Source organism: Bos mutus, chromosome 29 (genome assembly GCF_027580195.1).
Source record: "Bos mutus isolate GX-2022 chromosome 29, NWIPB_WYAK_1.1, whole genome shotgun sequence".
In the NCBI taxonomy this organism is placed as follows: Eukaryota; Metazoa; Chordata; class Mammalia; order Artiodactyla; family Bovidae; genus Bos; species Bos mutus.
In genome coordinates, this window is record NC_091645.1 from 28,236,300 (window position 1) to 28,252,886 (window position 16,587).

General features: G+C 52.4%; 1 protein-coding gene across 4 annotated transcripts in view; it reads left to right on the plus strand.

The window, feature by feature from the left end:
- Positions 1-16,146, plus strand: part of PKNOX2 (PBX/knotted 1 homeobox 2) — a 298,165-nt gene extending 282,019 nt beyond the window's left edge. For all 4 annotated transcript variants that reach the window (XM_070365178.1, XM_070365177.1, XM_070365179.1 and 1 more), the window contains 3 exons: positions 11,628-11,704; positions 12,796-12,974; positions 13,997-16,146. In XM_070365178.1, coding sequence (XP_070221279.1) covers positions 11,628-11,704; positions 12,796-12,974; positions 13,997-14,223 — 483 coding nt within the window. In that variant the 3' untranslated portion in view covers positions 14,224-16,146. The remainder of the gene's footprint in view (positions 1-11,627; positions 11,705-12,795; positions 12,975-13,996) is intronic.
- The last annotated feature ends 441 nt before the right edge of the window (positions 16,147-16,587 follow it).

Here is a 16,587-nt window from a genome sequence, read left to right on the forward strand (position 1 = left end):
TCTTCTTTCCTTCAGGCAGAAGTTAGTATTCTTTCATCCTTTCGCCCTGTGTCAGAGACTTCTTGTCTTTTCCACTGTCCCATGGCACTTGCAGCTCCGGAAATGTGTTCAGATGACAGCGTGCTCCTGAGATAGAGGCTCAACCCCCGAGCCTTTTTGCTCTTAGGCTACTGTGAGATTGGGATGGTTTCATCCATTAGTTCCTTGCTCCAGTGAGATTTTCTTGCTATTGCATTCTGGCTGAAAGCAGCTAAATTCCTGCTGGAAGCGATCATTTCATTGCAAATCCAGATTGGGTGGGAAACCCTGGTAGAGGGTCCCCTCTGTGGAGGGGAGGGTTGCTGCTCTTCCCAGCCTCCCCTGTCCCCACTTCTGCCCTCATCCCCTCCGGTCCAGATCACAGCTTCCCCCCACCATCCTGCCTGTATGATTCTGCTCATTTCCATCAAAAATGTGACTGCTCCCTGCTGCTGCCACCCAAGCACAGGAGCCACTTTACAGAATGTTTTCACTATGGGGGGATCCTGGAGAGGAAACCAAGCCCTAGTGGCCCCACCACCACCAATGGAGCCCCCTACTCCAGTAGCCTCTGCGGCTTGCCGGGTGCGGGCTAAGCTTCTTTCTGCATCGTCTCATTTCACCTGCCCAGTCAGCCTAGGAGGGAGTACTGCTACCATCCTTGTTTTACCAATTACAAAACTAGGCTCCGAAAGGGTAACCAGACTTGAAACCAGGTCCGTGTGGCTCTAATTTCTTCCCACTAGGATGTACCGCCTCTCCACTGGCTCAAGAAACAGCAGCATCTCTTGGCTCCCACACAAAATCTAGGTAAAGTGCAAGGGGACCCCAACCCCGAGTCGAGGCACAGAGCCCCATCCTGGGACAGGTGTGGGGTTTGATAGCCCGGCCCTCGTTTTCAGATACAGTGAGGCTGCCTGACTATCTCATCCGTTCCTCTTCCTCCGGCCTCCATCGCATCCACCAGCCAGACCTACGTCTCACCAGGGTTGCACTCTGCTTGCTGCCACCTCGCCCCCACCCCACGGAGCTGACGACCTTGCTCCAGGGCCGTCAGATACACTTGGCTGCTGTCACACAGACTGAGTGCACAAAACCAAGGGCCTTCTCCGCTTGATTCTTTGGGTATTGAAGTGTAATTCACATACCATAAAATCCACTCTTTTTAGCTATACAGTTCAGAGGCCTTAGGTGTATTTACAAACTTGTGTAATCATCACCACTATCTAATTCCAGAACATTTCATCACCCTGGAAAGAAACCCTGTACCCTTTAGCCATCACTTGCCCACCCCTAGAAGCCAGTGGTCTACTTTCTGTCTTGAGGGGTTTGCTGATTTTGGAAATTTCACGTGAGTGGAATTGTATGATATGGAATCTTTTGTGACTGGCTTCTTTCACTTAGCATGATGTTTTCAGGGTTTACCCTCTTGTAATACATGGCAGTGCTTCATTTCTGTGTATGAATATTCCATTGTGTTAGAGAGACCACAGTTTGTTTATCCATTCATCACTTTATGAACATTTGGGTTTCACCTTCTTGGCTTTGACTGATACTGCTACACACGTATACCTCATGATTCTTGTCTCTGAGACTCTTTGTCCGGTTCCCAGCTGTTCTCACCCACAGGGCTGGAGCCTCACATGCTGGGCTCATCCCTGCTGGAAGTCACCCAGGTACAGCATGTGTCCTGCATGCAGGCTCCCGGCCAAGGAGGGCTTGTGAAGGAGAGAGTCAGCTGGTTGCCTCTGCACATCAGTGTTGCCTTCAATCACTCAGCAAACATCCTTGCCTGCTTCCCTGTGCCTAGCGTAGCATTAAGTCTAAAGGAAGAGGGCATCTACCCCTATCAGACACCCACCTACGCAGCAGATAGAGATAGTTTATGCAAAAGGCATGGTACTTGGAGACAAGATCTGGATATAAGTCTCACTGACCCCTCAGTGGTAAAGAATTTTACCAGGTGGCTTAGTGGTCGGCCTGTCAAGCAGGAGACCTGGGTTCAATCCCTGGGTCAGGGAAGATCCTCTGAGGAAGGAAGTGGCAACCCACTCCAGTATTCTTGCCTGGGAAACCCCATGGACAGAGGAGCCTGGCCGGCTCCAGTTCACAGGGTCACAGAGAGTCGGACATGACTGAGCGTGCACGCACGCGCACACGCCCTCTGTGCCTAGCCAGCAGAACTGCAGTGAATTGCTGGGCCTCATCAAGCCTCAGTTTCCTCTGCTGTGAAATGGGAGCCACAATATCCAGCTCATAGTGCTATTGCGAGGATAGAATAAGATGATGGATGCGGAGGTCCTTTGTCCTGAAACAGACACAGCTGCTGCTACAAATACCTGCTACAAATACCTCTGAAAGTCCCCGTGATCTGCTCTGCCTTGGAAACCTCAGAGAGAAAACTTGATACTTCTAGGGAAACTGGAGTAAAAAAACATGGAAAAGCAAGAAAATAGTTTAGGGAGACTGCACCATTCTTGCTCCAGCATATATTATCTATTACTTTTCCTTTAATTTCATCACCTTATCTGAAATCTCACTCATTTAAAATTATCCTATCCCTGTCAGAATGCCCACGGTGAGGTCATCACTCCTTCATAGCTTAGGTATGAATTAGTCCAAAAGCTTGGTTTTCTACACCCACTCCACTAGGATCAGTTTCAGGCAAAGAGTGCCAGTGTTTATTCGTGGTGGAAGATGAAGATCAGAGCATCTGTAAGCACAGCATTTTGAGGAGGTAGGCCAGAATGGGGTGCCAGAGGAAAGGCTCCTAGCAATTGTCTTCAACCTCTCCTGACCCTTTTGAGAATCTGATGAAAGCTTTATCTTCATCATCATGAACATCACTGCAGGGGATTTGACCGTAAAGTCCTAAAGGCTGGAAGCCTCCGATTCAGGAAGCAGACGGGAGGATAGCATAAGGATCCAGGGATTTGTCACAGGAGGGACTGGGAAGAGTCAATGGAGCACAAAAAGGGAAAGGCTGAGGAAGTCTATGCTCACCAGACTCAGCATTTACCTGGGTCTAGTTCTGTTCCCTGAAAGCAGAGGAAGATCTCTCATTTTTTCTTCCTGAATCCTGGGGGCTTCTCTCCACCAGAACACAGATCTTCAACCAAATCGGTCTTTAAGGCTAGCCCAGAAAACTACCTATTTAAAAAAACTTGTTTCTATGGAGAAAGGTGATCTAAGTTCCAAATAATACCTCTGTCCACTAACACCTGACCTTCAGGTGAGAGAGATGATTTCAGCACTCCTAGGACTGGTCATTTAATTGAGGGGATAAATCATACACATCCTACGAATGGTCACCCCATGATGTAACCCAGTGCTCTCACACAAACACACTTGCAGGGCGTTGGCAACTCAATAGAGGGGAGGGGGTTTGCCCATCTTCCTGGTCAGACATGTCCAGCATAGTGTATCCAGGACTGGGCATCAGATTCCAAAAGGTCCTTTGACAAGTCATGTCCAAGGAAGGGCAGCCAGGATGGGAACATATCTGTTCAGATGGCTCCTACAGGAAGCAAGTCACACAACAAGGGCTGAGGGCTGAGGGCTGGAGATTGTTGGTCTGTGAGACCTTTGGGACAGCCTGTGCAGACAGACCTGAGGTTGAGCTCTGCCCCATTTTTTACTTACTATATGACCTTGAATGAGTCAATTAACTTCTCTCATGTCAGTTTCCTTTTCATAAAGTGAAGGCGATAATACATATGCATGGTGAAGATCAATAATATGTTAAAAAACGCAGTGGCTGACACAGGTGAAGTGGACATGGTTAAAGATACAGGAGGAAAAAAAAAAAGATGCAGGGGGTTGGATGTCCCTGGTGGTCCAGAGGTTAAGTATCTGCCTGCCGATGCAGGAAATATGGGCTCAGTCCTTGGTCCGGGGAGATTCCACACGCTACAGGGCGACTGAGCCCAAGAGCCACAACTGCTGAGCCTGTGTGCTGCAGTTAATGAATCCCACGCACCTAGAGCTTCTGCTCGGCAACTAGAGATGCCGCCGCAGTGAGAAGCCCTTGCACGGCAACTAGAGAGCAGCCCCGCTCGTGGCAACTAGAGAAAGCCTGCAGCAACGACGACCCGAGGCAGCAGAAAAAAAAAAAATACAGGGAGTGTGGGTCCTGATTCTGCCTCATACCCCTTGTGTAAACTGGAGCCAGTTTCTCACCCTCTGAGCTGAGTTTTCTTGTGCGTAAAATGGGAATAATGATGCCTACTTCATAGATGCGTTGAGAATTCAATCAGAATACATGTCAAGTACTCTCACAGGGTGCTCTATGCTCTGTAAGTGCTCAGAGTTCTCCAAAAAGCTGTCTACTTCCAGGAAGTGGCGGTGAGCCCTGTTAGGAGGCGAGGGCAGGTGCTTCGGACCCTGTGTGGCTCTGGAAGACAGTCTCTTCTCTCTGGTTGGACAATAGGGAGGCAGATGAGTTCAACAGAGAATTCCTTGGTTGGGGAACTAAGATCTCACTTGCCACAGCGCTGCCAAACACTAAAAAATAAAATAAAGATTCCACCTGAAAATGGCCAGGGGAGATTTACACCTCCACAGCATCCCCCAAGGAGCCTGAAGGCAGGTTAGCAGAAAATGCCCCATCATATACACCCAGGGGCTGGTGAATAAACCTATTTGAAAGGAAAGCACATTTGTACATGCACACAGGGGCTGCTGGGGGTCTTGCCCTCAGAAAAACAAGCTGTGGCTTTCCCAGAGAGAGAGCCACTTGCGCTGAGCAGCAGGTTTATTTTATGTTACTGATTTACTTAACAAACACTCATGGAGCGCGCTAGGCTTCCCAGGAGGCTCAGTGGTAAAGAATCCACTTGTCAAACAGGAGACTTGGGTTCGATCCTTGAGTCGGGAAGATCCCCTGGAGGGAAAAATGGCAACCCGCTCCAGTATCTTTGCCTGGGAAATCGCATAGACAGAGGATCTTGGCGGGCTACAGTTCAAGGGGTCAGAAAGCGTCAGACGTGACTTAGAGACTAAACAGCAGCATCATGGAGTGTTCCAGGCACCCTTCTAAGCACCTTTCAAATATTAACACACTGATTGTTATGAAACAACCTTTGGAAGGTGTATTTGCTCTCCCCGCTTTACAGAAGGAGAAGCTGACACGAGAGCCCAGGGTCTTGAGCTGGTGAGAGACCAGGGTTCAAAGCCGGGCAGTCTGATTCTAGAGCCCCGTTCTTCTTCTTTGGGGTGCACCAGATCTTAGCTGCGGCATGCAGGATCTTTAGTGTGGCACACAGACTCTTGGGGCTTGCGGGATCTAGTTCCCTGACCCGGGATCCAACCCGGGCCCCCTGCACTGTACCTCTAGGGAAGTCCCTAGAGGCCTTCTTATTTGTCCTTGCCTACTGCTACCATGCTGCCTCCGAGACCCTTCTAGAGAAGTAGTCGACTCCTAAGGACCCCCTTCTCCTTCTCATCCCCCCACAAATATGTTTGAAACCATTGGTTGTGAGAACAGCACTGTTAATAAGCAGGTGGCCCGGGGAGCCTGAATCACTGATGCCCCCCACCACCTTCCTACTCATTTTCACACCCACAGACACGCACAAAGGGAATGATGACAAGTACCACTTACCCTCCAGGATCCTATGGTCATTCAATGAAGACGTATTGAACACTTGGCACAAACCTGGCATTTTCCTCTGCGCCAGTGAGGTGGGGGCGAAAAGAACAGTGTGGACCCTTTTCTCAAAACTTGCAGCCTGTCTGGTTGGGGTGAAAAACAGACCATCCTTGTAGTGTGTGGAATTCTGGATAGGGTGGGGCTCAGACCTCATGGCAGTGGAGGGCATGTTCCAAATGGATTTAAGGGGTTGGGGGCAGGTTAAGGACCAAAATTTTACTACTCTGTGGAGGACTGATTGAAATAGAAACCGGGGGAAGGGTGAAGAGCAGGAAGGGCTTCCCAGGTGGCTCAGTGGTTAAGAATCCGCCTGCCAATGCAGGAGGTGAGCATTCAATCCCTGGATCAGGGAGATCCCCTGAAGAAAGAAATGGCAACTCACTCCAGTATTCTTGCCTGGAGAATTCCATGGACAGAGGAGCCTGGCAGGCTATAGTCCATGGGGCCGCAAAGAGTTGGACACAACTTAGTGACTGGAGGAACAAATGAAGAGCAGGAAGGTGGTAGATTATTACAATGAAGAACTATATAGCAATGAACATGAAGGTGATTGTTACATAGAACAACCATGGATGGATCTCCCAACTATACTATGGAGTGAAATACTGCATGCTCTATGATTGCATTTATATAGGGTCCAAAAATCAAGCAAAACTAAACCATATTGATTAAGAATGTAACATAGATTGTACAAGTATAAAGAAAAGCAAAAAAAAAAAAAAAAGGAATTACAAGGAGCATCAGATTACCTTAGGGGAGGATATCTTTGGAAGTTGTGATTGGCAGGGGACAGAAAAGGGGCTTCTGGGCCAACAGTAGAAATCTATTTTGTTGACCTAGGTGGTGGTCACATGGGTGTTGGTGACACCAAGCTATGGATTTTAGTTCTCTGTGATTTCCTGCGTGTTCAGTCGCTCAGTCATGTCTGACTCTTTGCAATCCCATGAACTGTAACCCACCAGGCACCTCTGTCCATGAAATTTTTCAGACAAGAATACTGGAGCAGGGTTGCCATCTCCTCCTCCAGGGGATCTTCCCAACCCAAGGATTGAACCCGCATCTCTTGTCTCCTGCATCGGCAGGCGGGTTCTTTACCACTGAGCCACCTGGGAAGGCCCCGTGCTTTTCTGCGTGTGCACAATTGTAAGCGGGGAGGTGAGTGGAAAAGAGAAAGGAATGGAAAAGTGGGACGTCTGAGCCAGGACAGCTCTGGCAGGAAAGGCAGGGCCCCTGGGTACCTTCTGTACCCCTCTCCATTCTAAACTGCTCGTCCCTCCCACTTTAGCGTCTCTGAGGTCAGGGTGTGCCTTGCCATCAGTGGCATCTTCTGTGTGATGCAGTGTGGCTGTTTCAGGGCCCCTCACCATCCCAGCTGCCTCCCTCTGGCTGGTTTCTGGCCCTGCTAGAGCAGTGGCCAGATTAAGAAGTTTTGTAGCCACAGCAGGCTACATGCACACAGCTGGTCAGGAGCAGGAAGGGAAGGAGGGTGTGGCTGACCCCAGTGTGGGAAAGCAGGCCAGGATAGCAGCTTCAAGCTCGGCTCCAGCCGCAGCTCCATCTCACACCTGCAGGCTGCTGCTTCCAATGCACTGTGTCCCTCAGGGATCTGGCCAGCCTCCCACTTGTCTGCCTGGGTGAGGAGGTGGGTGCTCCCTACTGGGTGGGCTCTGAGTGAGAGAAGTGGCCAAGGGCCCACGTACCAGCCTGGGTGAGCTGCTTTCAGACCCAGGACCCTAGGGGGGACACGTAGTTCAAACCGAAAAATGCCTTCAGCTTCACTTTAGCCCAGATGAGACTTGAGTAATGGGGCCCAAAGGGAGGTGTCAGCAAAGATTTGGGTTAGATGTCAGAGGAGCTTCCTGATGGCAACTGCGGTACCGTGAAATGCCTCTTCAGCTTACATCCGGCAGTTCCCTTCCCCAGAGCCTGGATATTCAACTGAACGCTGAAGTCTGGCCAGTGTTACTGTTGGTCCAGCGTGTTCTCATTCAGTCATCCTCAAAGGCCAAGGAGTAGGCCCCATCTTGTTATTTCCATCTTAAGCCCAGAAACTGAGGATGGCAGATGTGAAAGAATACATTGCCAAGGTCCTGTGTCTGGTTAAGCGGTGGATGCAGGACTCGACCTCTGCAAAGATGGTACACGTGGTGATGTAGTCGCTGAGTTGTGTCCGAATCCTTGTGACCCCATGAACTATAGCCCACCAGGCTCCTCTGTCCATGGGGTTTCCAGGGCAAGAATACTGGAGTGAGTGACCTCTGCAGAGGCCATGCTCTTAACCAGCAGGCAGCACTGCCCAGTCACACGGGGCTCCTGGCTGGCCTGAGAAGGAGCTGTCATTGTCTGGTCCATCCGTGTCTCTTCTAGAGGGCCTCTGTCTTCACCCTTCCCTCCTGGCTCCGGAGGAGAAGTTCGTCCAAATAGTGAGCCGAGGCCCGAGGGCTCACCGCCATCACGCTGGATTCCTCTCCCTGCCCCTGGCCCCCAGCCTTTCCGATGGTGCTAAAAGTAGCGCTGACCAAATCAAGGGCTGTCCAGGGGCCAGGGCTATTTTGACTCTGTCCTCAGGAATCATCTGGTCTGAGGCGTGGACAAGCTGGACTGCTCCCATGAGCACTCAGATGGGGTGCCAGGAATGTTCTGGCAACACACCTGTCCCCAAGGCCATGCCAAACCCTGCACTCACCACCACCACCCCCAGCCTCCCCCGCCTCCACCGCATGCTTCCTGAGATACCCATCCCAGGAGCCATGGGGGAGGGGGGACTTGCACTGAAGGAGGATCAGGGCTTTGTGTCTGTGTTTGTAAGAGAATAACCAGCCAGTTTGGGGGACCCCACCTCTCATCCCTTCCCATTAACTTAATCTGTGGATTTATGACATCCATTCAGAATGGAGGCCTGCCCTGGAAGGCTCCTTAGAGACAGCGAACTTTATCTGTGGGAGGCTGAAGGATTTCCTTCTCTGGAGATCTTAATAGTGGAAGAAATTTGCCTCTGACAATAAGTCCTAGCACAAAGCCCCTGCCTGGAAAGCCCGTGCCCTCCATTACTAAGATGGCTTGGCCATTCTTCAAAGTCCAGCTGAAGCCCGCCTCCCTAGAGAAGGCTCCTCTGACTGCTCTGACCACCCAGTGTGCACTGAAACGCGCTACGTATCTTTTTCTTTTTGTTGCCCTGGGTCTTCATTGCTGTGGTGGGCTTTCTGTAGTTGCAGCGAGCGGGGGCTGCTCTTTGTCGCGGTGCCCGGGCTTCTCATTGTGGCGGCTTCTGTGGAGCACGGGCTTAAGGAGCTGCAGCACACGGGCTCTCGAGCTCAGGCTCAATAGTTGTGGCACCTGGGCTTAGCTGCTCTGCGGCATGTGGGATCTTCCCAGGCTAGGGATCGAACCCATGCCCCCTGCATTGGCAGGCAGATTCTTATCCACCGCACCACCAGGGAAGTCCCCTATACACTCCTCTTTAATAGAGGCTTTCTTCTGTGGTTGAAGCTTTTCCCTCTAAGCTGTGGGTTCCATGGATGGGTGTCTCTCTCTTGGGCCGTAGCAGCTTCCCTGAGTTTGTGGTTGATGTGCCGGCATGGTTGTCAAGGCTCAGGGAACAAGTCACCCAGCTCCTTCCCATGCTGGTTCACTCATCTGTCTCATACACAGACACCGAATAGCCACGCCACCTGCTACTGGTCTGGACACTGGAGATGCGGTGTCTGATTAGACAGGGTCCCTGCCTGAGCAACTCCCAGGATAGGGGAGAGATCTGTCACTGGAGAGTGGGCTGAAGGCAGTTATTCAAGGGCCACAGCGACTGACTTGCCCTGGGGAGCTGGGAGAGACCTCACAAAGGACTTGACCTGGGAGAGGTCTTTTGCAGAAGCTCAGAAACGCACGCAGTAGAAAGGTGGGAGATGGAGTATTCCAGCAGGGGGACAGCAGGGCAAAGGCGTGAAGATGTGAAGGAGCTAGTAGGGCCCAGAGAGGCCAGAACGTTGCTCTGTTTTTACTGTATCCTCAGACCAGCTGCCATGGATGACACGGAGGCTGCTCGGCTTCTAATGAGGGCCACGGAGATTGAAACTCCATGGGCAGGGGAGGAGGGCTCAGCTACCGCCCCTCCACGGAGGGGGTCAGAAGATACGGAGCCCCTCCTCCTCTGCCGCTGAGGGCAACAGCCTCATCCCCACCTCCCTCTGCTCCTCCCCTTTTAGATGGAATTGGCTCCTGCGACACCGCTGCGCTTTCCTTCTTGTTAGAATCTTAATATGTGGCTCACAAGCCCCAGCTGCCCTGGCGTGGCAGGCAGGGTCAGAGGTGTGAATTAAAACAACACATGATCCCGATTGCTTCAGCCGGGGGATGCTGAGGCCACTAAAGAGGTTGCTTTCCTTTGTCACTGATAATGAGCATTCCACCGAGGCTGTTGATCTCAAGCTCATCCCTCAGACAGCTTTAAGCACCTTGCCAGCATCATCCAATAATAGTTTGAAGAGCCATCTCTTGTTGAGCACTTTACGAGTACAATTTCATTTAATCATGACATGACTTTTTGATGTAGAGTAAAGTGATGGTCCGGAGATCTCACCGGTTGTCATGATAGAGCAAAAATCTGAGTCCTGGTCTTCGGGACTTTGGAAGGCCCAAGCTCCAGTATCTCATTCTGCCTCAATAAGGGGATATTTCCAACCTGAGGACAGCTGGACCCTCTACCCTAAGAGCCCCCAAACCTCCCCTAGCTGCCCGGGCAAGGCTCCAACCCATTCACTCTCATCACACCTATTGCCAGCCTGCCAGGTACCAGGTGGCATGCAGAAGCCGGAGAAAGACACAGAGTCACACAGAACTGGTCGTCACAGGACTCACCACCCTAACCAACTGCCATCACAAAATTTCCCAGTCTTTAATGTGACCTGTTCAGCCTTCCCAATGCTCCGGCCAACACCCCACTGCTCTTTCATCCCAGCATCTACTGCCTCGTGTCTGCTTCCTTTCACTGGGTGTTATTGTGTGTCACTGACGTCACGACGTCATTTGTGCATTATGCACATGTGGAGGGCACTGGGAATACATTAATAAGATGAATTAATAAGAGCTGGTCTTTGCCCTCATGAAGCACAGGTCGAGAGACAGATAAGCATGGAATCAGTGCAGGGACTGAAGGCCCTGGCTCACGTCCTCACTCACCCCCCTCCAAAGACATGGACTCCATGTCACAGAGTGGCAGTGTGCAGTGATGGGGGTGCCCGGGCCACAGTCAGGAGAACTGAGTTCCAAGCTGATGCCACCATCTGGGAGACAATGGAGATGGTTCTTCAGTTTCCTCATCTGTAAAGTGGGAAGAGCAACCCCTAACCTGCCCCTTACTGAGTTTTAGTGAGGTGCTTTTATTAAGTGAAATTAGTGCATGAAAGCATTTCACAGGATGTAAAATATACAAGTTGTAGTTGTCCTTATATTTATCTTCTGTCTCCTAGGATGCCTACATGAATCTGCACACAGAGTAGATGTTCAGTAAATGTCAGTTAGTGTAAATTAAACGGATTCATTCACCCCGTTTACCACCTTCTGAGAGTCCCCTGGGCTTTGGAGGCCACTGTAAATCCTAATACTGATCACGCTTGACCTGCCTGCTGGGGAGCGGGCTGGAGGATGTGACGGTGCTGTGGGAGCGACCACGGTGCTGTGGGAGCGACCACCATTGAACTGTACCGGCTCCTGGGAGACCACTTGGTTCCCCACCAAAGGGGGGCTGGGCCGAGGGTGGGTGGCCCTCCTTAGGCACAGAGCAGCCTCCCTTGAGGCCGGTAGTCCATTCTTTCTGGGGAACAAACATTAACTTTCTCCTGTTTGGGCTTCCAAACCACTGAGGCTGCCTGCCCGGGACGCTGCCTGTGTCGTGGGCATGGTCTCTAGGGGGACCAGGTCACCACGTGCCCACCCCTCACTAGCTCTTCGCCTCTCATTTCAGCACCCCTACCCCACGGAGGATGAGAAGAGGCAGATCGCAGCCCAGACAAACCTCACCCTCTTGCAAGTGAATAACTGGTGAGTTAGCATCACATGCCCAGAGGCTATCAGACCCAGGGGCCACTTGCTCAGCAGGGGGATGCACAGCAGGGGAAAAGGTGGGAGTGCCCAGCTCACTTCAGTCTCCGCCCAGCCACCGTGCCAGCCCTCCCATGTTGGCTGGAAACAGAAAAGCTGAAATCCACACCTATAGCTTCATCTGAAGCTTCTCAGCGCCCTCTGCTGGGAAGCTGTGTCAAGAACATCACGGAAAACTTGAATAGACACACAGGCGTGGCTGCATCCCAAGCCCACAGGCCCCCAGGCCCCCAGGCCCCCAGGGGTTATCTGCTCTGCTCACAACCTGTGTAAACAGAGCTCAAGCTAAAACATTCTGCAGAGCTGGGAGCCGGAAGGAGGGAGGAGGCAACAGTCCTGACCCACAGGGCTCCCCGTGTTCCCTCCTCTGTGGCTGGCCGGGGTGTCATGGGAATCTCAGAGGGCAAGGTCTGGTGGGTGGGAGTGGACCCTTGGCCCCCCGGAGAGAGATCAGAGATTAGTGCTTTTGACTAAGGAGCTCTTCCTTCACTGTTCAGTCTTGACGGGTCTGGAGCAGATTCCCAGGCCTTCTCACACGTTCATCCCAACTTGTACCCAAGCTCCTGGTGAACTCACAAGCTCCTCAGTGCCCAGGGCTCATCACTGCTGTGCTTTCATACCCTGGACTAGACCCCCAGTCGGTTCCATTCAAGGACCAGCCGGTGGGAGTCCAGAAGCAGCTTAGTGCTCTCTGCACATGTGTGTACACACATACATGTGCACCTGCACACATGCTCACATGTGCTTACATACACGTGCACACACAAGCCCACATATACACATCCATGGGTGTGCACATGCACACATGGACACATACATGCATGTGCGTACCCATATGTGTCCATGAGTGCAGAGACCTGCACGTACCCAAATATGCTCACACCTGCACACATGTGCATACACATGTGCACCCATGCACACATGTGCATACACACATGTGCGTGCATGCACACAGGACATGTGCACACATCTGCTCACACATATTCCCGCCCCCGTGGTGGCTAACTTGTCTCCATCTGACCCCGGGACAGGTTCATCAATGCCCGAAGACGCATACTGCAGCCTATGCTTGATGCCAGCAACCCCGACCCTGCCCCCAAAGCCAAGAAAATCAAGTCGCAGCACCGGCCCACCCAAAGATTTTGGCCCAATTCCATTGCTGCAGGGGTTCTGCAGCAACAGGGCGGTGCCCCAGGGACAAACCCCGATGGTAAGAACTGGGGCTGAGGGTACTCTAGACCCTGGGGTCGGGGGATGGAAAAGGGGCTCCTGAAGCTCCTACAGGTGTGGCTGTGCAGAGTCAAAGGTTGAACGTCTACTCACTTGAGTGGCAGTGTCAGCTCTGTCACAATAGTTAACTCTCCCGATCCCGGCCAAAGGATGTACGTAAAGCCTGAAAGAAGGAGATTTTTTGGTACATATTTTAACAAGTCAAAAGCAATCTCACCAGGATGAGTGGGAGTCCACTGGTGGGCATCTGAGTCAATGGCTGCTCAGCAGAGCCCCCCTCCTCACTCCCACACCCACCCGAAGTTTCTTAGCACCAGTCAGTGTCTTCACGGTCCCCCAGGAGCCAGGGCCATCTATAAATACCGAGGCAGGCAGCTGGCTTGTGAACGGAGGCCAGGAAGAGTTTTGTTTTCCCAGCTTCTCCATCACACCCTCTGTATACACTTTTCTAATTGCCGGTCGCCTGGTGCACAATGAATAATTCAATGAGCCATGAGCCAGGCATTTTATAGCCTGGCATGTGAAGCTAGCTCCGTGTGGGAAGTGGAGTGGAGGTGTACACGTGTATGTGCACACCTTCATGTATATGTGCATGTATATGGCTGTGAACCAGTTTCCATGTGGTGGGCAACAGTCTTATGAGGTAGAGTGGAAATCAACAGATTTTGAGCTAAACCCACCAGGGAGAGAAGCGCAGCAAAATCGTGCCTGACTGTGTTCCTTTGAGCTAATGACTCAACGGTCTGAGACTATTTCCTCCTCTTTAGAGTGAGGATGACAATACCTACTTACAGAATTCTTCGAAAGGCAGCAGTGTCTGCCACACTTACACGGAAACTGGCAGGAAGTGGTACCCAGGAGTGTTGCTGCCTGGGATGGGGCAAGGGGTGGCTGACAGTGAATGGACGGGAGACTTCACACCAGGGAACTGTCCGGCGTAGGCACTCACCACCCCATCCACAGGGGCTCCTGCGCCTGACCCCGGCCTTCTTCTCGCTCTAGGGTCCATCAACCTGGACAACCTGCAGTCCTTGTCCTCAGACAATGCCACCATGGCCATGCAGCAGGCTATGATGGCGGCACACGACGATTCACTGGACGGGACGGAAGAAGAGGAGGAGGATGAGATGGAAGAGGAGGAGGAAGAGGAGCTGGAGGAGGAGGCGGACGAGCTGCAGACAACGAATGTCAGCGACCTGGGCTTGGAACACAGTGACTCCCTGGAGTAGCCGAGCCGCCCAGGTGGCACTGGTCACCGAGCGGGAGAGGAGTGTCATCAGGAGGGCTTCGGGGTGGGGGGGAAGGGGACGGGGCAGGCGGCACAGAGGAAGCTGGGCCCTGGCTTCCCGGAATCAGGAGCTGGAGGAAATGCACAGGAAACACCCGCTCCTTCCCAACCACCAAGCTTCACCGAGAACCCCGGCCCCACTTCCCTAGTACTGCAGAGGACTCAGCGTGGCGGGGCCAGTCGAGCAGCCTGGACGGAGAGGCAGGAGTGAGATCTGGACTCACCGCATCCCTGAGGACAGAGGGCACCCACAGCACCCCCCCACTGAAGGACTTGAGTTGTTTACAAGCCCCACCCTGGGACATGGACCAGTGCTGTTCACAGAGTGAGCCTCTGCCAGGGAACAGTCAGGAGGAAAGAGACAAAGGGGGTCTGGGCTCCACCTCCACAGGGTCCTCAGCTCTTTGAGAGACATTCAAAGGCAGGAGGGAACCAGAATGCATGACTCTGGAGGGAGAGGGGTGCCACGGCGTTACATCCTGTAGAATAAGATGGGACCTGGATTCTGTAGGGCTCCCCTCAGTCCTCCAAGGCCCATGGACTTGGTAGAGGGGGACAAGAGCCATTAGAGCCACCTTCTCTCTCTCTCTGCCTCCTGGAAATCAGTGGTAAGCTGATGGGCTCAAATTATAGGTTAAGTGGAGGCCCTTCACCTGGGTCGGCTTCAGGACACAAGGAGATGGCAAGACCTGGGCTAGGAGCCATATCAAGGCGACCTTGGGGACCACAGCCGTACCCAGGCGGTCAGTGGTGTCTTAGCCCAGATGTCGCAGCCCTGGGATGGAGCTCTCCAGACGTTCCAGGCCTTCCATGGGCTGTTGGAGAGGGTGGAGCCAGGTTAGCTTGGCAGATGTCCACCCCTCCTGTCCCTCGCCGCTGTCCCTCTGCCCCCAGGCTGGCTCCACCAGCCTTCATCCTCTCTTCTTCACTCTATCCTTCTGAGAAGGCAGAAGAAACTTTGGAAAGAAGCATCCAGCCCAGTGTGAAGCCAGGGGTTGGAGAAGGTGCTAGCTACATCCCCCTTCCCATCAATATCCAAAGTGTGGGGGAGGTGCCCACCCACCCGCCTCACTGTTCCACACTCCATCCCCACCACAGCCCTGGAGGAACCTGGGCTCCACAAGGAGGAGGAGTCTTCCCACCATCTGCCCTGACACACAGCCTCCACCCCCAACCCTCAGGCCCCCAGGATTGGCACCCCGCCCTCCTGTTCCCTCCCACCCCTACGGCTGTGAACCACAGGACTGATCACACGTGTGTTTTCCATTGAATTTAATTTAATGGACTTGCAGCTTCATCTGTCAGATGTGCGTTGGCCACCTCCGGCAGCAGCAGGATGTGAGTGGGCTGCTGGGCTCAACTCGAGGGCCCCCTGCCAGGGCCCTGTAAGGTGGAGCAAAAGGATGGTGGCTTTCCTGAGGTCTCCCTGAAATGAATGTATTTCTTCCCCCAAAAGAGCTGATATTTAATGTTTTAATAGGGATTTTTGAGAAACAAATAACCTTATTTATAATCTGGGTGATCCAATCATTTTTTTACTCCCTTTTGATGCCATAGGTAGAGGAAAGTCTAGCTTTTTTGGCGTGAGACTTTTGCAACGTGCAGTGGGATAAATACATTTCCTGTTCTGCTTCATTTTTCTTGTTCATACACACACGCACGCGCACATGCACACACACACATACACCCTTCCACTTATCACTCTGGACAGGCATCCCACCCCACACTCTTGCACACACGTGCCCACACATCCTCCTCCCAGCCCCCCTCCACCTGCCTAATGTTATGCAACCTCTTCTGATGTATCCACCAAACCAGTACTGAATGTGGCCGAGTTTTCAGTAAACCTTATTACCTACCGTAATTCTGGTGCGTGATTCTCTTTTCACGTGGTTAAGGGTTAGGGGGACCCTGGACCAGAGGAAATCTGGAGGCCTCACCACAATCCTTGTTCATTCGACTACCCATGAAAGGGACCGAGGAAGAGGGCTTTCTGGGTGTCCTCAGCTTGCCAGTCTGGGGAGGAAGATGGCCAAGTTTGGCACAATCACCGCAGAGGTATCTTCTCTAAGACAGAGAGCAAAAGACAGGCAGAGGCTCTGCACTGCCCTCTCCTGGCGGTCTGCTGTCATGGCAGGGGAGCTCAGAACTCCATCTCCTCTTCACCTTGCCCAACCCTCAAAGACCCTTGCTTATCCCACCTCCATCGAAGCTGGTGCCAACACTGCCCATCCCCCAGCCTCACATGCCCCCGTCGCCCTATCCCTTGTGTGAAAGGCCCCAGGAATCAGGAAGGATGGGCAGT